Raw genomic sequence first — 25,658 nt, forward strand, 5'->3', positions numbered from 1 at the left:
GAGCATCTTTGGGATGTGGTGGAACGGGAGCTTCGTGCCCTGGATGTGCATCCCACAAATCTCCAGCAACTGCAAGATGCTATCCTATCAATATGGGCCAGCATTTCTAAAGAATGCTTTCAGCCCCTTGTTGAATCAATGCCACATAGAATTAAGGCAGTTCTGAAGGCGAAAGGGGGTCAAACACAGTATTAGTATAGTTTTCCTAATAATCCTATAGGTGAGTGTATATCTACAGGAGATGCCCACTGATCAATCATAACACAGAAAGTCAATAAAACCTCTTAGTATTAGATGATTAAACCCTGGCAAATGGAATCACCAAATAACTATGCCCATTATTAAAAGACTTTTTGGAGAGCAATGTACCTTGGAATTTTTGGGTTGTGACTTATTGATCAAAGCTAGATAGAAAAGTAGTTTGCAAAATAAACAGATGGTGGAACAGTGGTATAAAAAACAAAAGCGGTAAATATTGATATTCCAAAAGATAGGATCAGCAATTGCTTGCCATTTTGCTCGATAAATTACATAAAATGATTAACAAAAAAGGTGTTACGTGTGAAACTAAAGTTGAACCCAAGCGCAGACAACAACGCAGAGCCAAACAGAAGTTTAACAGGTGTATTGCAAATGTCCAGGAATGCAACAGGGCAAAGTCCAAATTCAGCAGATTTCAGATCCATGGTACAGAGTGGGAATGTACAGGTGTCCAAAAGTAGAGAGAGCAGAAATGGTGGCTGGCAGGAGTGAAGTGGCAGCAAGAGTCAGGTTCACAGAACTGTGGCAGAAAGAGACACGCACTGGCTCAAAGCCATAGCGTCAGCAGCGAGCCTAACATGGTTGTCTTGACTACAATCTGATGAAGAGTGGTAGGTTGACCGGGTATTTGAAGCAGAGGTGATTAGTGTAGATGAGCTGCAGCTGGAACCCTTACTCCCGCTCACCAGTCTTCACTCCTGCAATTAAGGACAGGGGGTAGGGGAGGGGAGGGGAATCAGAGAGCTACCTAGCAGCAGCCACAGCCGCAGTAGGCCTAACAAAAGGGAGCTGTGGCTCAGGAGGTAAAGTGGCATGTTTGAGGAGTGAGAGTGAACAAAAACAGTAAAAGTGTGGACCTGTACAGCTAAATAATGAGCTGCTATTATTGGTGAATTACAGTTATGTCTAAAATTACTCCTTTTATGCTAGCTACTGTATTTACCATTTGAGATGTGTCAAAATTATCATTGAGAATTACATCTAGTATATAGTAAAACAGTTCCCTTTGCATGTACAATGCAATTCACAAATTATAGTCTTGTTTAAGTGAGGCAAAAGGATTATTCATGAGTGTCCAAATTCACTCAATTCAATTTACTACTCACTATATATACTTGACCCATCACTTTAGTATTTTTTGATCACATTTTTGACTGTACGCTCAAGGACCTCTTGTGGTTGTAGTTATTCCAATTTGACTGCTATACCCTCATTGACTGCTAACTCATTACTCATTTTTCACCGGAGCATCTGCAAATTAATCCCATACCCAATATGTTATAATCCACTAAAGTTAGACACAATACAAGAGATGAAATCTAAATTTTTGCTATTGTTGCTGCCATCTTGACTTTAGTCTGAGAGGGAAAATTGAGTGAGGTTTAACTCTTCTTTGTTTGAGAGGTAAGAGGGAGACACCTGGAGGAGATCAGCACTCGAGTGCACTTTTCTAGTTGATGATATGAATTATATTTAACAGCCTTACACAGATTGTCTCCATTTTATAATGCACATTTTGAACATGAACTGGATTGCCACGGTACACCTGCAGCGCCACACAAGAGCCAGTCTGCATAGTAGCTGCTATGTAATGAATTAACATATATGAACATCTGTGTAGTGTCATATAAGGTGTGTTGGCCACAATGAAACTATTAAATCACACCTTCATGGAGAGATGTGACATTTTGTATGTCCAGGAGACATTTCTGGCTAAACAAGACCTGGAAGGACTAAATTCTATACATAGACTTTCATGGGGCAGGTGAATCAACAACTGACCTAAATGCTAAAGTTGTCCAAGGGAGAATTCTAGGGGGGGCAACCACGATGTGGAATAAAAAATATGACCAGTTGGTTAATGTTACAAGATTGGGAGTTGACTGGGCTACTAGGCTTGAGCTGTGTTGTAATGATAAGAAGATAATAATTTTGACTGTCTAAAGGCCATGTAAGGGCATAAAAAATGAGGATGAGTACCTCACTAGATTGGCATTTATCATGTGTTTTTTCAAGACAATTCTTCCACCTGCATCTATGTCGTTGGTGACGTGAATACTGATGTAACTGATGTCAACTCTTTGTTTGGTAATCATTTAATGCAGTTTTGTACAGACAATGGATTGATTTTATCTAGCAAGGTGCTGTTGCCAAATGATAGTTATATCAGCAAGGCCTGGCCCTCTACTTAATCTCTACTAATTAATCACCTTATTTACGCAGATGATTTGGTCATTTTTAGCCCAGATAGTGCTGGTCTCCAACAGCTTCTGAGAATATGCACACAGTATGGTGCTGATTTTTATAAAAAAAAATACAATGATTAAAAGAGTAAAATGATGATTATCAGAAGTAGAAAAGACAGGCAACCTTCCCTGACTTCTATCTGTTTGGCACTGCGCTTGGGGTGTGCAGTGAGATTACAAATTTGGGCCATATTATTGCAAATGACCTTTCTAATGATAAGGATGTCTATAGGCGGCGTTGGAAGCTGTATCCTCAAGCAAACATGCTGTGTCTTAAGTTTAGCATGTGCTCTGTACCTGTGAAGATCTCGCTCTTTAGAGCGTATTGTACACCTTGGTATACGGCCTACCTGCGGTGTCGTTATAAGCAGGGCAGCATTAGAAAACTCAAAGTGGCTTATAATGACAGCATGAGGCTGCTGCTGAGACCTCCAAGAAGCCTCAGTGCAAGCCATATGTTTGTCAGTGTCGGAGTACCTGCCTGCTCTGCTGTTTAACGTAACCTGATGTATAGATTTATCTGTAGGGTATCTGAGTCAGAAAATGACTTAATTGCTATCTGGTTAACTCTGTACGCTGTTCTGTCATATTTTCTTCCAGACTGTGGAACCATTGGCAAACATGTCTGTAAGCTAGACACTGAACATTGTAGAAGGCTTTTTATTTTAGTATTTTTATGTTTTACTCTTTGTGTTTTTGATTGTGATATGAGTCATCGAGTACTCATGAGTCATCATGACTCATGAGTACTCAATCGCGCAAACCAGCCAGCTACATTGTTATGAGTGGGTCTCGAGTCAGGGAGAAAAACAGATCCACAACAAAAGCCATTCTTTCACTTCTGAAATAACATACAATGTTCTACACGTGGCCTAGCTAGGCCTACTGTGGGTTTGGTGTATAAATGTAGTTAAAATGCAATTAGGTCGAGCAGGCAGTCTGAAACATTGCAATATTGCCTCGGCTCGCCTTGCAGACCATGGGACTCATGAGTTCTTGTGTGAGTCAATCAATCTCGCGAATCAGCTGGCTACGTTGGCATGAATGGATCTGTAGCAGACGAGTGAGTGCAGTCGCTCCTCGAGTCAGGGTAAAGCAAATCCACAGACATCCACACATCTACAGCAGATAACTTCTAAATTAACATTAAAATGCAATTAGGCCTATATAAAGAAATCTCCTGCTACCTTTTACATGGCTAAATATGCTAACACAGGCTTTTCCGGTTTTACAAAGAAATCTGTGACCCATCGAATATCTTACTGTAGCAGAATTGTATGTAAAAATAGCGTTTCTTTCACTGCTGTTTGCTTAAAGATAATTTAAGATAATTTTATGAAAAATTGGTTTTAGAAACACTAAAAAAATTCTTTTAGTCAGTTTAAATGCATGTGAGTTAATATTGGCATGCAAACCAGCATTGTCTCAATGTGCTGTATAGCCATCATGCCAAATGTGTCAATTCGACTGCAGAGGAGAGATGTACCAATGTTAATAGTACTTTGCCTGGCCCATAAAAGGGTCGATATTTGGTTTTCTTAATGTTACTCCATCATTATGACAGTCTGTGTATGTGCAGAATGGGTATTTAGGAACCAGGAGGACATAGCAATAACAAGGACAAAATCATTTAAATTTGTTAATCACAACGGTAAATGGTCTGGAACGTGAGCGGGTAATGGCAGCATTGAGAGAGAAATACACAATTAAACCAAAAATAACATGACAAGGCTTTCGTTTTCCCCAGACCTGTCCAAAGATGGGGCTGACAGGAGCAAGAAGTTCACCAGAATTCAGAGGAAACTACATGCAATTGATATTCACTTTACCCTTGCCTTCAAATGTTTCATTTGTGTTATATTATAATGTTGGTTTTGTCTTGTACACTTTGATAATGCTGCATAATGTTTGCTCATACACTGGTACATCTTTATCTCTCTGATCCCTTTTTAAATTCTAACCAGGGATGTAGTGCTGCCCGAGTGCAAGTGAAGAAATGGAATAGTTGAAGTTTGCATAATCGGGTTGAAATTCATACTTTTTTAAGAAGATACAAAAGTTACTAAATCATACGACATGCAAGAGAAAAAACAAATAGTCAAATTTTCATGTTGACATTTAAGCTGCGATAATTAATTCACAATGTCAATTCATGCATTGAGTAACATGCAAGAAAATATTCTACCTTAAAATCCACATATGCTTTTCTAACCTGACGTCGATATATTCAATAACCGACGCGATGGCGGAATCTACACATCACAATTCTCTGAATTCAACCCAAACGCTCTTTGGTGACGTGGTGGATTACGTTATTGTTGAACATCTGTCCATCAGCGTATAGTTTTGGTTGGAGCATAGTTGCTCCATAACGGATCAAATCCAGACTGAACTTACCAACCTCAAATGTTGTGGGTGCGTTTAGCTTCGGCTGGCATCCGGGCTACTGATTTTCTGTATTTTCTGTCATATCAAAAATGTTATGTTGGATTTTAATGTCAAACATTGCCAAAACAAATAATGAGGTAAACGTATTTTAGATAAATTGTTGTGAGCTAAAACATTTAGATTCTATGATTGGTCATCTTCTGCAGGTGGGCAGGGCGTCATAACTTTTCACCATCTAGTTACTCGTAACTTCCATCCGAGCACTGGCACGATGATTCGCTCGAGAGTAGAAAATCATACAATGTCCCAGACAATAAATCGAATGCTAATTTATCCAGCTAGCACACCCTGGTCTCTCTGCCTCACTCCCCCGATGCAGAGAGACTTCAGTAAGGATGACAGCCCCTGGACATATAGCTAGCTAGTTACTGTTAGCTCCCAGTCAGTTAACAGCCAGCTACAAATTACTATTTGTAGTCACTGTTCCATTATCTTTTATTGTGACTATTGCCACTTTTCATAACACCCCCAACCGGCCCATCAGACACCGCCTACCAAGAGCCTGGGTCTGTCCAAGGTTTCTTACTAAAAGAGAGTTTTTCCTCGCCATTGTTGCAATAAATGCTTGCTCTTGGGGGAATTACTGGAACTGTTTACTGGAAAGTAAATTATATAGTGTGGACCTACACCATCTGTAAAGTGTCTTGAGATAACTCGTTATGAATTGATACTATAAATAAAATTGATTTGAACTGAGAGTGGAGCCGCCTGTGGCAGAGGGAAAGGTTGCTGCGGCGATGCCCCTGGCCATTCTGGGGAAGGGGAGCGCTGCAAAGTGAGGACGTTCATCCCTATCTCAAGATCCAGTCTTCCCAGGGGGGGAAGAGGGAAAACAGGAGAGAGAACCATCTTCCGGGGGGGTCGAGTCGTCGGAATAAAGCCAGTTGAAGGGGTCCCCTCCCTGCGGATCCAGGGTGTCGTGTTGCCGGTCTGCCCAGCTGCCATCTCCCTTACCGTAGATTTGAAGCACCAGAGCCCGCCGTTTTAGCTCTTTAGAAGGTAGACGGACGCAGAACAGGCAAGAGGGCTGAGAGGAGAGCGCCGTCATGGCATTAGCAGGGCTGAGGCAGAACTCACAGCAAGGGTTGAGGTACTCCGGCAGGATGTAGCTGGTCTTGCAGCCGGGGAAGAGGTGAAAACCACTGGAAATAGAATTCTTCATTCTGCTACCGCTGAATAAAAACTGGGAGATGAACAACGGGTCCGCCAATGTTATATGCAGTATCTGCAAACAAGTTGATGCCCGTGCTGGACGCAAGGGTGGGAAAGAAAATCTCCATGACTGCCCATGCGCAAAGGGATCAACCCAACCGTGTCATCTCTTAGAAGGTGAAGCCTATACAACATAGAACAGAGAGTTTGCCTGAAGTTTGCTTAATGAATCCACCCAAGTATCAGTGCTTCGGCTTCTGTGACTAGTACCCAGTTTGTATACGGTTAGAAGATGGCCTCATGGTGTCTCATGTGACCTTGTTATTTGTACACGCTGTGACTATACAAATCAACATGTAAATAGGAAAATATTGGCGTTATTTTGTCACTTATTGGGAGCAGTAGGCTAGTTGGAGCCGGTTACCTCAGGGATCTGTAAGCTAGGCTAGCGGTGACTGTGTCAGACAGAGTTACGGCACCCACAGAGATAAGAAGGGCATGAATGGACTTATATAACTCTGGGGGATACAGTGAATAAGCTAAAGTCACAATAAGTTGGCAGGTTCTTTTAATCTTGCTATCGTAAGAACAGTGGTTTGAAACAAGGCACAACTTTAACAAACAGCGAGGTGCTGACTAGCTGGTAATATTAAATATATATATATATATATATATATATATATATATATATATAAAAACGAGGTGAGACAAAGAAAGACAGATAATGTTGTTGACAATAACCAACCTTTTTTTTTGTATTTGTCCATCTAGTGGTGTCTTGCCCTGACCCTGGAAAGGTGGATCACAGCAGACGGGTGCTGTCAGGTTCCCATTTCACTGTGGCTTCAACCATCCAGTACATCTGCAACAAGGGCTTCATTCTATCTGGAAACAGCCTGCTCACCTGCTTCAACCGAGGCTCCTCGGGCCCCAAATGGAATCAGAAACTGCCTAAATGCTTGCGTACGTACATGTTTAATTGTTTCTCAAGGCCTACGTAGCTTCACCAGAAAGACACTAAGATTCCATGTAGTTGACAGCCAGGATTTGCCTGTCTGATTAATCCCGGCCACTTCATGCAGGGATAGGCCAGGTGTAAAAGTAATAGGCAGGATTGGAACTTTTCTCTCAGTCTCTCAATTACTACATAATCACTTTTTATGTGTACAACTGAGTGCAACACCAGAGTGACTCTGTACCATTGGACAATTAGCAGTCATGTAAGCAATATAATATTAAAATTGTTTTCTTTCACATACATACACACAATTTTCAGATACAGTTTATTCAGTGTAGTACCTCTCCATCATCTGCTGCTGTCTGCAGCCTGAGGTCTGTCACATAATTAGGAAATAAGTTTTATAGAAATTAAATTCAGTCATGTGAAAAAACTGCTAAAAATACATTTTTTTTTAAATTCTGCAGTGGGATCAGACAAGTATGGCCCCTACACACTGCATTTATTTTAATTTACTGGTGACGGATGAACCCTTTCCCTCGTAGTCACTCCATGACATTTCCCTGAGTAAAATCTGGAAAGGAAATGGCAAAATAATCAGTACGTTTGTTTATTTCAACCCCTATGAATTTAAATATACTTATCATATAGTCGCTAGAGGGACTTTGGAATTTTAATGTGGTTCTGGTACTGATACTGTAGCAACAATTTTCTCCTACAGTTTTGAATTAGTAGAATAACACAACTAAACTATGTTATCTTACATCTGTCAAGTCAAAGATACTGAATATCAGCACAAAATATGAGCTTATATTGGCTTCACTTAAACATGTTTACATACACATCTTATCATCTTACATCTACATGCAATGGTTTTGTGTTGAACGTTATGGTTTATAATTTAACTGTACATATTTGACTTATCAAATGAGTCTTCCCTAATCCGTTAATTTATTTAATTAGTAACTGTGATGGAAATGTTTTCAGTCTTTTAGTGATTTGAATGTGCACCAGCTGTCCGCAGTGCCTTGACCTCTTGCCACTCCTTTTTCTGATAAAGCTGGCAAGCTAAATGTGCGTCAGTCTGATCAAAATATAATTTCCTCTTCAAACAGCCTTGAAGGCATTAACCTCATTTGCATGGATGTCTCATACTCTGCCTCACCTACTTTCCAAGTGGAGACATTTGTTTGATGGCACTGACTAATAATTAATTTAACCGGACAACGGAAATTACTTTGGAGAAGACAAGTCAGGTCATTGTTATGCATGAGATCGAGATAATGAGCAAAAGACAATTATGTCTAAAATATGGAAAATTGTACGTTTTAAAAATTCAGGACAAAACGGCAAAGAACGAAGTGTCATGATGTGAAAGTGGAACTGTCTCAGATATCACAGACAGATTTTCATTCCTAGGACTATGTTCACACTTGGTGTCTGTTTTACATCATAATCCTATGGAGTAAATCGTGAGCGCTTTTTTAAACGCCACCGCAATTTTCGCGTTTTTCTGAAAAAAAGTCCCTACAAAAAGGTCTTTTTTGAAGGCCGACCAATGACAAGCTGAGTAGCCAGACCTGTCATTTCCAAAAGAAAAAATGGATTAGGAGCACAGTGAGTTATACGCGTAGGTTCTCTTATAGTAATACATCCATGGATATGACCTGGTGCTCTCTGTACAGGGAACTCTCTTTGTTTTATATAATGTTAGCAGCACCCCTCTCTCTCCCTCTCTCTCTCTCCTGCTTAGTTAACATTAGCACCGCTCCACGTAGCGCTCTAGCTATTTAGGACTGTCTAGGCTATCTAGGATTTAGGACTACTACATTACACTCATTAAAAGACAGCTTCTCCCTACTACTTTGAGCTCTTTAAAGACTTGTAAGTACACATAATATTATTTCATTTCCTTCTATGCTGATCACTATTTAAGTTAGGGCCCCATACTGACTGGCACAATAACATTACGTAACAAATCTTAGCACGTTTTGGTGATTTTGAAGGTCAAAGAATTCTAAGTGTCTTGGTTAAAACTGACATCTAGGTATTACATTAATTATTTAATTTCCCCCCCTTTTATGTGCTGATCCAAAAATTGACCCGTCCGTGACACAATCCATGAATTCTGTTCACTTCTATTTTAGAACGATGGGAAATCAAATTGCATCCATTGTCTCATCATTAACGGAGTGGTATAGTTACATAAGAAATTAATTGCTCCAAATATAGGCAGTTTAAAACATTGTAACCATATTGTCAATTTCGGCAACCATAAGCTGATGCCTGGTAGCCATGCCAGCAACCACTTAAAAAAAAAAAAAAAAAAAAGTTGGCGTTTGTGAAAATTTCTCAGGCTCAAAATCTTATTGCTCCTGACTTAAGCCCATATTTATTCTCTGAAGAGCCTGAAAGGGGCTGTACTCGAAATATTGGAAAAAGAAACAGCAGGCTGGGATTGCACCACGCAGGTCTTGCAAACTGTTCCTTAATATATGAAATACCAATGTTTTTTCCTCGGCCACATGCCGATCTGGCTTTGATCGCCGGATCGGTTATCAAATCAAAGAACAGAGAAGTTCAGATTACAACACACACAGAAGGTGTGTGACTGGACTCAGGACTGACGCTGGGATATGGAACGGAACCAAATGCAAGGCTAAACAATAATCAGGTTTATTAAATAACAAAGAGGAAGGGAGGTGTGTGGAGGCAGATGCCAAGAACAGGGATGAGGGCAGGAGGCTGGGGTAGGATGGTGAGAGACCTGAGGACTGGAATAGGAAGACAAGGAAGCCTGGGCACGAATTGACAAACTCTCGGAGGTGCCTGACAAAGGCAAAGTTTCGGGGGGTGTCTGACAATGGCAAAGTCTCAGGGGTGTTGGGCAACGGCACAGTCTCTGGTAAGAAGGCATTGGGAGACTGGTCAGCTGACTCTGGAAAGCTGTACGTCATCTGGGAATCTGGCAGGCTGCACGTCAGCTGGGACTCTGGCAGGCTTCACGTCAGATTTTGGAAAGCTGCTAAGGACGGGCTCTGGCTCGCTGCACAGCAAAGTATCTGTGGTGAAGAGAGGTTGAAGCGGGGCATGGTGACGGGAGCCATGTTGTCCTTTTCCCCATCTGTGACTTTCATGGGACCCAGAAAAAACAGCCAGGCAGGTATCCTCAAAAAGGACTGCTGGTGGTTGGGGGTGCCCGTCAAACAGGTAGCAGTTCAATCAACAACCAAAAGTTCTGTGGAAGCAAGCAAGAAGGCAGGCTGGGATAGGGACAGAAAACCTGTAGCCATTATGCTAGTAGGCCAAGAAACAGGCAGGCTGGTGGGTGAGTCTTTAGGCTCTGGAAAGCTGAGTTCCGCTTCACATCCCACCAGCAAACCCCCAAGAGATACCTGGAAAAAGCAGGATCTTCCTTATGAAGGGAGCAAAAAGTCATCAGCTCACCATCTGAGTCCATAGGGTGAAAGAGAGGCTTGAACTCTGCTGGGTCCATTTTTTGGCTTGAAGGTTTTCCAAAGAGTTTAAAGCAAGTGTCACCAGGGTGGCTGAGACAATGATCAAGTAAAGATTGTGAGTGGATCTGGGGTTGGAATACTGGGCTTGATTGAAGAAGACTGGCAGGTGTGCGGCGGGAGAGATGATGGTAGAATGACAAACAGGTGTGTGTAGTCAGCTGGCAGCAGTAGGCAGGAGGGGAAAGGGAAACACTGGAGACACAGAGAGGCAGGGCCAACAGAGGAACTAAATGTGGAAAACTAGAGAACTAGAAAACTGGACACAAAACCCCAACCACAACAAGGACACCATTACTCTAATATTTTTACATAGCAAATGTTTGCTTATTTTTGGACATTTGTTCTATAGACGTGGACATTTTTACCTTTTTTTTTCTTTCTTCTTTTTTTATAACGTTTTTGATTCCACAGGAAATGTTACAATTAACATAAAGGGCTTATTTTTTTACATTTTCACCCCAACCCAAAGTCGCACATAGATTGTGAATTATTTGTAGACTCACAAATTTCTGTAACACATAATGCAATTATATGAATATGTGGGCTAAATGTACGCACATATGTACATATCTATACAGGGACATATACAGAAGAAATGAGAAATAAAATATAAATAAAGGAAATAAAAAGCAAGGAAAAAATTAAGGGAAAATTAAACTAGAAATCCCTTTCCTGTCAAAGCACAGCGACAATGGCACACCAACAAGGATGCAAATCGGCGCCACTATAGATCATATATTGTTTGAATTTATTTAAAGTTTACTTAGGAGGAATCAATGCTGCACATGTCCTTCATGCTGTAGTGACCTAAACTTAGTAATGTAATTAACCATGGGCCCCCAAACAGACTTGAATTTTGTCAATGTCAATTTTATTTCTATAGCACATTTAAAAACAACAACAGTTGACCAAAGTGCTTAACAGGGTCAATGTCAAATACATGCCGTGAACGCGCAGGCTAGTAAGCAGGGCCACCGATGCTTTCCACATCCTCTTGGACAATACAGGGGATTTATTCTGAGGAGGGTATAGCTTATGTAAAAAATTTGCTTATTTAAAATATTTCTATTAAAAGTGTTGTAAATTCTTTTCAATAAAAGGGTTTAAAATTATTTATGTAATCGCTCATTTGTGAGACCAAAAGTAGCATGTTACACAATACATTACTGTATTACCTTTTGGATCAATTTAAAACAGTAAACTTTCAGTAGGAATGATGAATCACTGAGGAAGCTCACTAAGCCAAGGAATAACAACATCTTAGAAATATGTCTTAGGTTTTATTAGAATATGGTCAAATAAATGAGCTTTTCAAGTACTCCTGCACAAGGAAAATACTGCATATTTAGATTTGGACTGAAAGACGATTCCTTCACGTGCCTGGGCCATGTCTGACCTGTTGAAGGAGCATAAAGAATTTGTGTCAGACATTTGATTTACAAATTACATCCTGAGGGGGAAGAAAACATGTATGTTTAAAAATAATCAAAAATAGAATTCTGCCTTGCCAAACGTTGACAGGGACAGCGCACAATTAAACTAGTTTCACCAGAGCTACATCTATTGTGATCGACAAAAAAACATTTTGGCTTACTAAATGTAGGTATCAAAACAATATTACTTATACTGAGGGTGAAGGAGTTTGCGAGTAAAGCTAATCTTCACCTGCTACAACATTCCTGCCGTGCCACAAGCTAACAAGCTAACTGTTAGACTTAGCAACAAGCTACAGAGTAAACTGAGATTTTTGCTATCACCAGTGTACTGAAAGTGTACTGTAACCATTGATATCTTAGTTGTGTAGTTCTTAAAAAATGAAACAAATCAAGCAGGGATACTTACATGTCAAGCAGAAATGTGGCTAACGCTAGCTCTGAATCCGTGTTGAATCCTTTCAGGAGGCGTAGCTCCCTCCACCTCTGAAAAGCCGCTTCGATGTTGACCCTCGTTTTATTTCGGGCTCGATTTATTTTTATTTTTAGCTCGCTTTCGTCATCGGTCTTCTTCTGTTTGCCCGTCTTTGTTTTCTGAGCAGGTGTCACTCGAGAAATTGGCTGTTTTCCTGAAAAGTTGTTTCTCCGCGATTAGCAAAGCAGCAGTGCTCTAGCAATCTTGAGCTTGAACGGTGGTACGCGTTGTGCGGGGAAGGGGTATGAGCAGCGCGTACACGAGAGTGATTGACACTGCTAAGACAGTCTTCCTGGCTCTGATTGGCTGTTTCTGACCGGGAGCGGTGTATTTCTGCAAGTGGCAGTAGGAGCACAGAGAGGAGCCACAGGAGCTTGATTTTTTCACATATTATCTGTCTCATAGTCTACTGTCAGGACATAGTGGCAGTTTTAACAAATATGTAAAAAAATACATTTAAAAAAAAGTTACCTACTGAAGCTTTAAGCAGCGATTTAAACGTTTGTAAGGTCTGTGCAGCTTTAATATGCATGGGGAGGTTGTTCCATAGGGTGGGGGCGCCCACTGCAAAGGCTCTATCGACCTTATTTTTTAGCTTTGATCTAGGGACATCTAAGAGCAGCTGATTTGTTGACCTCAGCATTCTGACTGGAGAATGATGGCATAAGAGATCAGCCAGATAAGATGGCGCCAAACCATTTAAGGCCTTAAAAACAGGCAAAAAACCTGAAAATCTATCCTATAACGGACAGGTAGCCAGTGGAGGGAGGCCAAGACCGGCGTTATGTGTTCACGTTTTTTTGTTTTAGTTAAAAGGCGAGCAGCTGCGTTTTGGACTAACTGGAGGCGATTTAAAGATTTCTGATGTAGACCCATATATAAAGAATTACAATAATCCAGCCGAGCAGTGATTAAAAGCATGGATGACTTTTTCAAGGTCTTTGGATGGAAGATAGGCCTTTATTTTAGCTATAAGTCTTAACTGGAAGAAACTGGTCCTGACAACTGCACTGATTTGTTTACCAAAATTAAATAAGTGGTCAAAAATAACACCAAGAATTTTTATACTGGATCGATTTTGGGAGGCTAAGGGGCCCAAAATAACAAAAGGGTCACCCAGTGCGTCCGAACGTCCAAACACGATGATTTGTTTTATTTTCATTCAGGGTGAGGAAGTTTAACTCATCTAGGTTTTTACCTCCTTTAAGCAGTCTAACAATGGCTCCACAGAGTCTTTGGTTATAGATTTCATAGGCAAGTAGATTTGGACATCATCAGCAAAACAATGATAGGAGATGTTATGTTTCTGATTTTTGGACATGGAATTTTGGACATTTTTATCTTGATAGAGAGATGCTAATCACTCTCAGTAGATTGGAATAACTATATGTAATTTGAAGGCAGTCTGAACAGTAGTATCCTCTTCCACTGCCCCCACTGATGTTAAAAAAAAGATTTAGAAATATTGATTGTACATTAACATATCTGACTCCATTTCCTTCCGTTTTCATTTTCTGTCTTGTCAACCTGACATGTTTCTCCTCTTCAACTCCAGCGGAGACTTTCGAGCCCTGCAGTCATCCAGGAACACCTACCTATGGGATCCCCAGCTCCAACAAGCTTCATTTCCAGGCTGGAGAGAACCTCTACTACTCCTGTCTGATTGGCCATCAGCTGCTGGGTGAGCCTGTTCTCCACTGTGTCCCTGGACACCCATCCCACTGGAGTGGGCTGCCACCTGTCTGCAAAGGTGAGGTACTGCAGCCTGATGTCTTTACTACATTGTCAGGTCAACTTCAGTTATACACAAGGCCAAATGTCCTTAAAAACCTGTTTCTTAAAATACATGATCTAACTCAAGACCATAAAATATATGAAAATATATGAAATCCTAATTAATTAATAATAAATAAATATACATAAATGTTGCAAAAAGGAACTGAGTAATTCAAAATTTTGTCCCTTAAACTGGTTTTAACCCTACCTAACTGGTAAGAAATTCTGTTAGACTGGGTAAAGGAAGCGGTCTTGATCCCCTGGTACTCTCCTTATATATTCTTCCATTAGGTCACACCATCAACAAGTTTGATGGAAATTTCCATAGTTAAGCAGATGATACACAATCATACAATCATACATATCTGTTGAGCCTCAAAACCTAATAAAAGAATTCAATCCAGAACCAGACTATGAATTCTACACGTCATGAAGTGTAAATTTTGAAAATAATAAGTTGTTAGTGACGTTAAATATAAGTTTTTCCTCGCCACTATCGCTTGCTCTGGAGGAAACTACTAGAACTGTTGGGTCCTTGTAAATTCTGGAGTGTGGTCTATACCTCCTCTATCTGTAAAGTGTCTCGAGATAACTCTTGTTATGAATTGATACTATAAATAAAATTGAATTGAATTTAAATATAAAGATTATTCAAAGTGATCCTGTCCTGAGATAAATGTGATTTATTATTTCCCTTAGCATAGCCATGGTAATGTTAACTGCTGGAGAGTGTTGAGTGTTGTTGTGCCATTCCACCAAATGGGTGCCATTTGCTTGGGTAACTCTTACAAAATAAACTTCATTTAAAAAAATCTTTTTTCAACACTGAATCTAATAACACATATTTGCCTATTCAAAATGTGTAATGGTCAATCTCAGGCAACTTTATTTGCACTAGTTGCATTTTTTTTAATTTGAGTAACTGGACTGAAAGTAACAAGACTGAGTTTTTAGCAAAGACTTGGCAAATACTTAAAATATAGCCACATGGCGTCCATGCTAATAGCACAAGAACAATGAATACATTCAAGTGATATACCAAAAATTTGTATTTTTAAAATAAACAAATGACTAAGAAGTAATAGTTTTGGTAACAGGACAGTGTGTTGAGATTTAACTTCTCAGTCATAGGTACAATATCATCAAATATACAAAAAACTAAATGAAAGAACCAAGTTTTGGTCTTCCCATGGCATTCAATAGATCCAAATGATGCATCTTTGTGTTGAACATGTCAGTAGTGGAATGAGTGAGTGAAAACCTGGGGATACACCTAAAATTAACTAACAATCCATGAACTAACTAACTAACTTTAGTACATGTATAGGTACTGAGCATGTATTTGTAATTCAGGTCTGTGTGTAAGAACAACAGAGTGTAAACTGTAATTTCCCCTTGTGGGACTAATAAAGGATACATTAATCTTAATCTTAATAAAGCGTAGTGTTGACATGTAACAAAGATAAAGATCTAAAATTTGTTAGTAGATCAATGTGCAGGAAACTTTACTAAAGACTGTCTTTTACAGTTACATTTAATGCATATTTATTAGGGCTGTAATGAACCAAAAAAAAAGGCCACTGACCTTTAATAAAATCAGATGCGGACCTTTGAGTAATAAGTTTCACGATAAAACAATGGATGTGTGACTTTTTTTTTTAAACCCAACAAATTAAAACCGAGATACTGCTGCTAGGACCTAAATGCAAGAGAGACACACTTTGTAATAAGCTTGGGGATCTGGCTCACCAGACCAAATCAGAAGTCTTGATGTCATTTTGGACTCTGATTTAAGCTTTGAGGCCAGTATTAGTAAAGTGACAAGGACTGCTTTCTCCCACCTCCAAAATATTGCCAAAGTTGGGCAATTCTTAATATAGCAGAGTGCTGAAAAATTGATTTATTCTTTCATTACTAGCAGGTTGGACTGTTGTATTTCACTCTTCACTGGCCTACCAAAATGATATGTTAGGAAAACTGCAGGTGTTTCAAAACTGTGCACTGGCTCCTAAGTTCTTTAAGAATTGATTTAAGGTACTTTTAATTTTCAGTGATTTATGTTTGTATTTGTAGTACTTTTATTATTATTATTATTATTATTATTATATTATTTAGTACGCTACATTTTTTATTATATTGTCTTTTTCAATTCCTATTAAAGGAGAATTCTGGCCAATTTTTATGTTAATCTTGATTGCTATGAATATGCGAGTATTTTAGATTGAAAAAAACAACCTGAATCGTGTGCAGGAAACACGAGCACCTGCAGCTACTTGAAAACTTCCCGGAGCTAAAACGGCGAAAAAGGGGGCCCTTTTTTAAAAAGGGTTTTGGGTACGTCAAACAGAAAAAAGGGGTTTCACCAGGCTTTTTTTAAACCCTCATAGCAGCATTCCGTGTGAAATTTGTACTCATCCCTTTTGTGTTGATCGAGGTTTGGGGCAGTTTCAATTGGGTCTATTTCCCTTACCCGGGGAAAGCCTTCCTTCCCTCCCTTTCCCAAAACAACAACCCCCAACCCGCCAGGGGGGGTGTGCTCCACCCCTTTTGAGGGAAACCCCTTTTTTGTTAAAAAATAGGTAATTGACCCGGTAGTGGTAAGACCATTTCAGCCCAAATATGTAACTACAGGGGGGGGACTAAATTGAAATGTGGCTTCACAGTAAAAATTTGCAGCTGTCCTCGCTTTTGGAGCCCCTGTTTCCCCTCTGTTTTTTTCACCTCTCGTGTGTTTCCCCCCAAACTCTTGTGAGGGGGTTTTATCGTCTGTATTCCGGTTTAAAAAAATGGGGGATGACCAAAACCCTCAAAATTAGGGATAGCCGAGTACTGGGCTAAAACTTTATCCGTACGGATAAACATTTTTTTGCCGAGTACAATTATTATCGAGAATGCGATAAATATCTTCCGTTTCGAAATTCTCCTTTGACTGTGCCCTCCATTCGGAAAAGGGCAAACACAGTGCCAGTCACAACCCGCCTCTCCCTTACACTATTCTATGATATCAGTCCCAGGGGCCCCTCCCCTACACTATTTGTGTTTGGGCTAGTCCACGCCCCCCCTACACAGACGACTCCTTCTGTTGCTCGTCCCCTTTTCGCCCCCCGTCGCCCCCGGACACGGAAATTGAAAGCTCTGCCCCTGGGTCCGGGGGGTTTTTTCTTTTTTAAAAAATTTAGGGTTTTTTTCCCAAGTTTCCCGGTTTTGTTTTGTTTTTTAACTTCATTTTAACATTTCCCTTTAAAACCCAGGGCTTCGGAAACCCGGGGGGTTTGGTTCGAAAAGTGCTGGGAAAAAAATGCTACTCGTTTTTGAAAATCTCTGCCCCCGGAGTTTTTTTAAACTGCCCTGCGGTTTAACCATTTTTTTTGAATTCTGAAATTTTCTTGCTGTTTTTTTAAAAAAAAAAAAAAGGGCAGTTGCGGTATAAATAAAAATTTAAAAATTTAAAGATAACACACAAACACATTCCAACCCCCCCCCTCTCTCTCTCTCTCTCTCTCTCTCTCTCTCTCCTCTCCCTCTCTCTTCCTCCTCTCTCGTCTCTCTCCTCCTCTCTCTCTCTCTCTCTCTCTCTCTCTATATAGCATACACACACTACCGTCAAAAGTTTGGGGTCACTTAGAAATTTCCATACCACTCCATTATAGACAGAATACCAGCTGATCTGAGTGGGGGGGCTGATCTTTAATGTAATATCTACATTTCCCATTATCAGCAACCATTCATTCAATCATCCAAAGGCACATTATGTTTACTAATCTGATATCATTTTAAAAAACTAACTAGAAAAACACTGGCAAACCTATTTGCAATTATGTCAGCACATAATGTAATCTGAAAACTGCTGACCGGGTTAAAAAAACAATGCAACTGATCTCAGCTGGGATTCTGTCTATAATGGAGGGCAATGGAAATTTCTAAGTGACCCCAAACTTTTGACCGGTAGTGTATATATCCTACTCACTCACAGGCACAGACACTCACGCATACCTGGTGGGAAAATAAAAAAGAACCAATAAAAAAAAATTGATCACACTGATAATAGAAAAATTAAAAGTCAAAAAAATTAAGTTATATTATTGAGTATGAAAACTCTTGTTTATTACATTTTACTTAATAATTGCAACCACATTGCTGTATTTATTGTTGCAAAACTTGTTATACTGTAGGCCTATATAGTTTGTTACCATGACAACACCATTGATCTGAAGCTTGATGCTGTCATGTAAATAGTTTTCTAATCAGCAATAAACAATTTCTGATCAACTCATATCAATTGCATGCTAAAATAACACCGGTTAAAGCCCCGCACATTTCAAGAGAACCCGACCCACTTCCGGGTTAAATTTGACCACTTCCGGTTTAGGCCCCGCCCACTCCGAGTACGGATCCGGATACAGATAATTCATGTGGTAAACAGATACAGATACAGATAATGCTGTACTCGCTCATCCCTACTCAAAAGGCTCTTTCGTGTGTTGTATATCTGCTATATTCTCCTAGTTACGTTACTCCAAGCTTCTTCCCTTGTGAACAACTCCATGAATAACTCAGAGTCCACTCTTCACTCTTCACACACACAATCTGCACACTACTATGTAGCTTCCTTTTTCTGCTGCATCTGAATTCACAGGAGACAGTGCGAGGCAACAGCTAGCCTTCAGTGCTGTTATTGGCTGTTAGCTGCTATGTGAGCGTGTTCAGCTAGGTTTTTTTGAAAATCATAACGCAGCAGTGTCGATCTGTGTGGTAGATTACTTAGCCGGGTAGGCAGCCTTCATTCCCGCCTTCCTCGCCTCCCACAGCCGACAACAATTCACCAATTGCATTGTATGCCTGTTAAGAGGCAGAAAGGCACTCTAAAACCTGCCCCGTTAACTGCAGTTTTAGACTTAGACTTAGACTTAGACTTAGACTTAGCTTTATTAATCCCTTTGGGATGACTCCCGCAAGGAAATTACAGTTACCAGCATCCGATACAGCATATGAAGGAGAAAAAATAAGAATACAATAAACACAAAGTAATACAATGATGCACAGGACAACACACAGTACATGTGGTTACATGAAGGGATTATTTGAGGTGACTGGGGTGGGGGGTTAAGAAACACAAAAAGAAGGTCCCCGAGGCAGTCAGTTTGGAGGCGGGTGGGGATAGGGACGGGGTGTGTATGTGAGTATGTGTGTGTGTGTGTGTGTGTGTGTGTGATAAGGTGTGAGGCGGCAGACTGTCTGTGTTGTTGTTACAGGAGTTCAGTTCAGTTTGGCCTTGTCCTTGGGAGAGATAAAGACAGCACAGGAGGAGAGGCCAGCTGCAGGTTGTTTTCCCGGACGGGTGAAGGGGTGGGGGGGGGCAAAAAAAGACAGTCAGTTTAAATCCAATTTAGGTCGATTCGGTGGTGTTTGTCCGAATCTGTGTCCATCAAATTTCCTCATCCTCAGCGTCATCCGTGCATCCAATTCATGTATTGTTTTCGACAGTTCCCCTATCTTCATTGTCAGTCCGGTGGTTGCACAAAGCAGGTCCACTGACTGAGCCCCGATGGCATCCATCCATCTCTGCGCTTCCACAGCCCGGTCTGAGATGTTATGAGACAGTTCACCGGTCTGATCAGTCCTCTGATGTAAAACCTTCAGCTCCTCGTCCAATACATTCAACCCTTTTTAATTCCCCAGACAGCATTGAGGCAAATTTTGTGGCTGCTGCCCTACCAATTTCACGATGATTTAGGGAGATTCCAAGTCCCATGGCTAAAAAAACCTCCCAGCAGAATTCCAATTATCCACAAATCTTCTACAGCTCCCACGTTCAGAACATCCAAGCAGACCGCTCGCCAATTCTCCCAAGAATCGCGAGTGTAGCCCGCAGCGTATGTTCCACCCGGTGAAGCACACTTGGTGAGAAAAACTTTCCAATAGCGCTGAGTGACCGCATGATCAATTCCATTTCGAAAGTTTCCCAGGAAAACAGCAGGCAGGTGGGAGAGAGAAAGAAAGTCTCCACACAACAAAGTAGACAAAATAGGAGATAGTAGGGGAGAGTAGGAGAGAGACTGCACTCGAATAAGTAAAAAAGAGCTAGAAAACCGGAGAGCTACTGGAGAGGCAGCCGTCTTCCACAGCGCCTACATGATGTGTTTTAGCTCAATGGAAGCTTTTACACATAGCTGCAGATACTCAGTGTTGCCTGCACCGATTCAGGTCGTGGTTTTCTCAGTCAAAAGTACTTGCATATTTCTAGTAATCAAGATTAACATAAAAATTGGCTGGAATTCTCCTTTAACTTATTTGTCTTGTGAATGTTGTTTTTTCTCTATTGTGTTGTGTTTTTAATGCCATACTGTAAATCACTTTGACAGGTGCTATACAAATAAAGTTATAATTATGTGGATAATAGCAAATGTATAAATCAATGGTTTAATGAATTATGACACTAATTTTACAACAAAATATATTTTGTGTGCTTCAAAATGTCACACTGTGCTCACTGAGTTTACTGAAGAAACCTTTCGATTAGAGTTACACATGACCTTTTGGTTCAACATGTCATTCAACAATTCAAGGGAATGAATTTTTGGGGATTTTCATCTGTGGATAATGGACGGAATAAATCAGAACAAATGAGCCAATAACTGCTTACTAATTAATTAATATTTCTACTGTATTCTCCTCAGCCCACCCAGCGGCGTCAGATCAGCACAGTTTAGATGGTAAGTTATGCCAAGAAGTTAATTTTGAAAGATATTTGTGCTAACAATATTTAATGTTTTCAGTAATTACAAAAACTAACCTTACTTTATTTTGCACATTTAAAGCTAGCTAATTGGTTACTATTGAGTAAAATCTGGCGGAGAGTTATGAAACATGATATATATACAGTAGAAGTGTTTGTTCAAAACAATACATTTTACTTGTATGAAAATAATGTATTGAAATGTCCCCTTTCTTTCTTTAAAAGTGTCTACTGCATACCTAAGAATGGAGGGGGCCCAAGTAGCATTTGCTGTCTTCATCCCCATCGTCGTCCTCCTTGTACTCGTTATGGGGATCTACCTATACTTCTCAAAGTAGGTTCAAGTGATCAGTAAAAACGTAATTCTTTTGGCATTTTATTTAAACTAATGCGGCCTCAGCTTCTCTTTGTCACTGATATAATACAAAAGATCTTGATTTTATTAATTGTCAATTTGATAGTTCCCTTTGTAGTACACTTTAATTCAGAGCATTGTTTTTTAAGTGATGTTGGAAAATAAAGGCACAAACAACGGTCAAATATTTAGGAAAAAGTTAGCATGATAGACAAAAATAGAAGAAAAACAATAGTTCTATTTATCATCCATAAAATAAATGAGATGCCTATAAATGTGAATATTTATATGGCATGCCATAAATGCTAGCAATGCACTCATTTTTTTTTTTTTTTTTTTTGTTTTATCCTAAAGAATGCAACCTGACAAAGCACCAAGCCACTGACAACATTAGCGATTAGCAGTGCAACACAGTGGGGCATTTAGGTGACAAAGAGACAGATATTTTTCTCAGGAATTGGTGGAGACCAAACCAAAGCTAAACGGGGAGTGAATATTGGACAGGTGCACAGAAGCATGACTTCAAATGAATGTTAATAATGCAAATGCACAAAAAAATTACACATACACTTACACCAAAACAATTCAATGAACACAACGTCAAGGCTCTTGACGTTCCAAAAACATTGTAGCCACATGGCCTGGTTCTGCTGTTTCTTCTCATATGCTACTAAACAGACACAAGTTTTGATACATGTCTCGTTAATTAAGTTTTTGAAAAGTTGGCAGCATTTAGATGCGGTGTGGTACGGACTGCTGATCTCTCCCTTTTGAATCTATGCCGTTCATCTTGTGATAGAGCACGCTTGTCAGTTACCACATCAAACCCTCTCCGTCTTTCTGAAACATACAAACTTGGAATCTGGCAAGAAGTCCACAGCCTGTTCTTCATACTATTGCTGTTGATAGCGTTTGCACTGCCGCTGCAGGTCTGCCTGTGCAGGTTGGTGCAGGCGGATCCCCTGGGCTCCAAGAGCCAGTGGAAACAGTGGCTGTCTCGGTCGGATGTACACCGGCCATTTACTAACTTTGCCGCCAGCTCTCATGACGAAGGTGCAATTCATAACTTGCAGGGACTCTATGCAATCTATTCATCTGTGTTGCGCTATGGTCGGGCTAATGTTAGCCTATTTAAACAAATTACCAAGCAGAAGCGGAGACTTACCATTCCGTCTCGAGGGATCCATGGCATTCCACTTCTCATGCTGGTGTTATCAGGGGATGTTCAGTTAAATCCAGGAACAGTTACTCAAAGTGCTGTGCAGGACGCCGGTGCTAAACTCCCTCTTAGATCCAAGGTAACGTCTCCCATGGAAGTGAGTAACTGTGCATTATCTGTACCTGGCATTCTCCTAAATGGAGTGGGCTCACATGTAATCAGGAACTACAGTGTTTTAAACGCACTTTCGGCACTCTCTGGGCAACCAAACGGGCCCATTGCCTCGGCCAGAAACGTCTCGAACTGTAGAAACCCTGCCGTTAAAAAACAAAAACATTTCAGACTGTCAATCATGCAACGGTTATATGGGATCCAAAGCTGAAACCGAAGAGGACTTTTTGCTGGACACTTTAACATCAGAAGTATCGTTTCAAAGACTGCGCAGCTTAATAATTTATTATCGAACTTAAACCTGGACTTTTTGTGCATATCTGAAACATGGCTAAAACAGTTAACCCCAAGTAACGTCTTTACAGTTTCTGGGTATCAATGTTTCAGACTTGACAGAACTGTGGGAAAGGGAGATGGGTGCTGTTGTATGTGAAAGATGACATCAAATGTGAACATATTTTCTTCAAAGCAGTGAGCAAACTGGAGGATGTGGCTCTGAAAATGGGCTTGTCCCAGCAAATGTTGTTCACCATAATAGGTTTTTACAGACCCCCTGCTGCAAAGAACACTTTTTATGACCAACTCAATATTCTAAAAGAGTGCAATCACAGCAAAGAGTTAATTATCATGGGTGATTTCAGTCTAAACTGGGAAGACAAGTCAAAGAGAAATAAACTAAAAACCAATATAAATAAATACCATTTAAAACCGTTAATAAAAGGTCCAACAAGGGTTTCAAACAATTCAAGCACACAACTAGATTTTATATCTTCCACTAAACCTGAAAGGATAATAAAAGAATACAATCTGATCACTGGCCTGTCTGATCATAATCTAGCTCTGGTGGCTAAAGGCAAACAAGCCACATTTGATCATAAAATCACGAAAAACATTAACCATCTCACAGGATGAGATCAATGTGTCTCTGGGGATATCCATCTTAGAATTTAGGGCAAGTTAACAGAAGACACTGCCACAATTACCTCCACTTTTTTATTGAGTCAGCCCATGAGTAAGGAAAACGTTTTACAAACGGAATAGAATATACAGAATATTACAGACCGAGGCTTCCACCTAGCTACAACCAACAAAGAGGAGGTAGAATAAGAAATTTTCTCCGTAACTCTTGAGTTGTCCTCGGGTCAAGTTGACCCGTTTTTCTATGTCAATGTTCTTTTTAACTACCCAATTGTAATTACTCAAAATAACATGATTGATTATACAACGCTCTTTGGGGGGATTTTGATGGGTAATTTTGGGGTGTCTTATTCAATTTTATAGCATTTGAAAAAAATTGGTAACAAAGTCAGAAGTCAACTGCATTGTTAACTGCATTCTGCTGGACCGTAACTGCTGGTCCAAGCCTTGCCTTCCTTTGCAACAGTCCCTGATAGAAGCCCTGTCCTGAAAGATGTTCCGCCTTCGCCGGCCTGCCCAGTCTCCAGAAGGAGTCAGCCGTGGCCGGCCTGCGCGGCCTCCAGAGGCCGCCTGAGGGGTATCGCCTTCACCACCGGCGGCCAAAGTGATTCTGCCTTTGTGCATCATCGCCAACCTCCAGAGAATGTTTGGCCCTTAGCGTCCTCCCGAGGGATTCAGCCTTCACCATCTTGGTCGGCCTCCAGAGGGGCTTAACCTTCGCTGTACTGCTCCTCCTCCAGAGGGCCGTTGCCATCCTGCTCTGCTGCCAGAGGGGTTCTGTCCTCGCTGCCGGCCTCCTGAGAGTCTTCGGGGTCCTGTCCACCCTCCAAAGAGTTTTTGCCGTCATGCTCGGCAGCCAGATGGATTTCGTCTTCGCCGCCGGCCTCCTGAGAGTCTTTGACCGCCTGCTCGGCCTCCAGAGCGGTTCCGTCCTTGATGCCGGTCTCCGGAGAGATTCCGCCCTGACTTGTGACTTTTGTTGTTCTCTCAGCCCTCCTCCAGGCCCCCTCTGCTCTTTTTTTTTTTTTTTATGGGCCGTCTGGTAGCCGTCCCATGTGGGAGGGGTACTGTCACGTCTAGTCCCTGTGTCAAGTTTCTGTGTTTAGTTGGTTAAATTTTTTCTGTTGGTTTTCCAATTTCAGTTTCAGTCTGGTTTTCTGTCTTGTCTAGTTTTACTTCCATCTGATCGAAATGACCTCAAAGAGAGGCTTATGAAACTATATTTAGTCATATGCAATTTAAAAATAGCAATCACAGGATTAGGATGAAGGATTTCATCAAACTTTGACGAAAAATAGAATTCCAAAGAGTGACCCAACCAGCAAAAACGTAAAAAATATTTGTCCTTCTGTTTGAAGAAGTGTATTTACTACATGCATGTTTCTGCCATTATTCCAGGATGATGACTTTGTACATGAATGTATTCTCTGTCTGTACTCAGGGTTCAGAGGAAGCCACCACATCTCTCCCTGTCATCCAACCTACCATATAAAAACATCACTGGAGAATCTACGTTTGACAACTCCGTTTATGAGACAACGGTGAGTCAACATACTGTATGTCTGACTGTGAAATGGTTGGCATACGTTTGCATATGTGTTTGTGTGATGTGATGAAAATAGCAACATCTGCAACTAAGATTACAGGTTTCCCTGGCATTAGCATGTAGCTACATGTAGCTGTGTATGTAATGTAAACAATGCAGTAGCGTGCCTAGAATCTGGCATGAGTTGACATCAGTTAACTGTTCAGAACACTGAAATTTGAGGTTGGACTCACAGGGATTCTTTTAAATACCTTTACCTCATTATTTGAAGCTTTGCTCGTGTTTAATATGAACATACAATACAACATTGTAAATATGACAGAAAATAAGGAAAAGCATAATAGGTCTCCTTTAAGAACTAGGAGTCTATTTTTTATTTTATTGTACTGAGTAAATTGTGATTTCCCCCTCCCAGCTCCATATCCGCCTGTCAAAACATTGTTGTTACCATGTACAGCATAGCATCCGAGCTTTCTGTAAAGTTAACTTCTGCTGCAGTGTCCCTC

General features: G+C 40.5%; 1 protein-coding gene and 1 long non-coding RNA gene across 2 annotated transcripts in view; one reads left to right on the plus strand and one right to left on the minus strand.

The window, feature by feature from the left end:
* The window catches only part of LOC116676769 (uncharacterized), a 614,404-nt gene that overhangs the window by 546,030 nt on the left and 42,716 nt on the right, over window positions 1-25,658 (minus strand). The gene's annotated exons all lie outside the window — the stretch shown is intronic.
* The window catches only part of LOC116676607 (seizure protein 6-like), a 317,474-nt gene that overhangs the window by 288,054 nt on the left and 3,762 nt on the right, over window positions 1-25,658 (plus strand). The window contains 5 exon segments of the mRNA XM_032507601.1: window positions 6,879-7,070; window positions 14,047-14,241; window positions 20,945-20,980; window positions 21,229-21,337; window positions 25,048-25,147. Coding sequence (XP_032363492.1) covers window positions 6,879-7,070; window positions 14,047-14,241; window positions 20,945-20,980; window positions 21,229-21,337; window positions 25,048-25,147 — 632 coding nt within the window.

Source organism: Etheostoma spectabile, chromosome 3 (genome assembly GCF_008692095.1).
Source record: "Etheostoma spectabile isolate EspeVRDwgs_2016 chromosome 3, UIUC_Espe_1.0, whole genome shotgun sequence".
In the NCBI taxonomy this organism is placed as follows: Eukaryota; Metazoa; Chordata; class Actinopteri; order Perciformes; family Percidae; genus Etheostoma; species Etheostoma spectabile.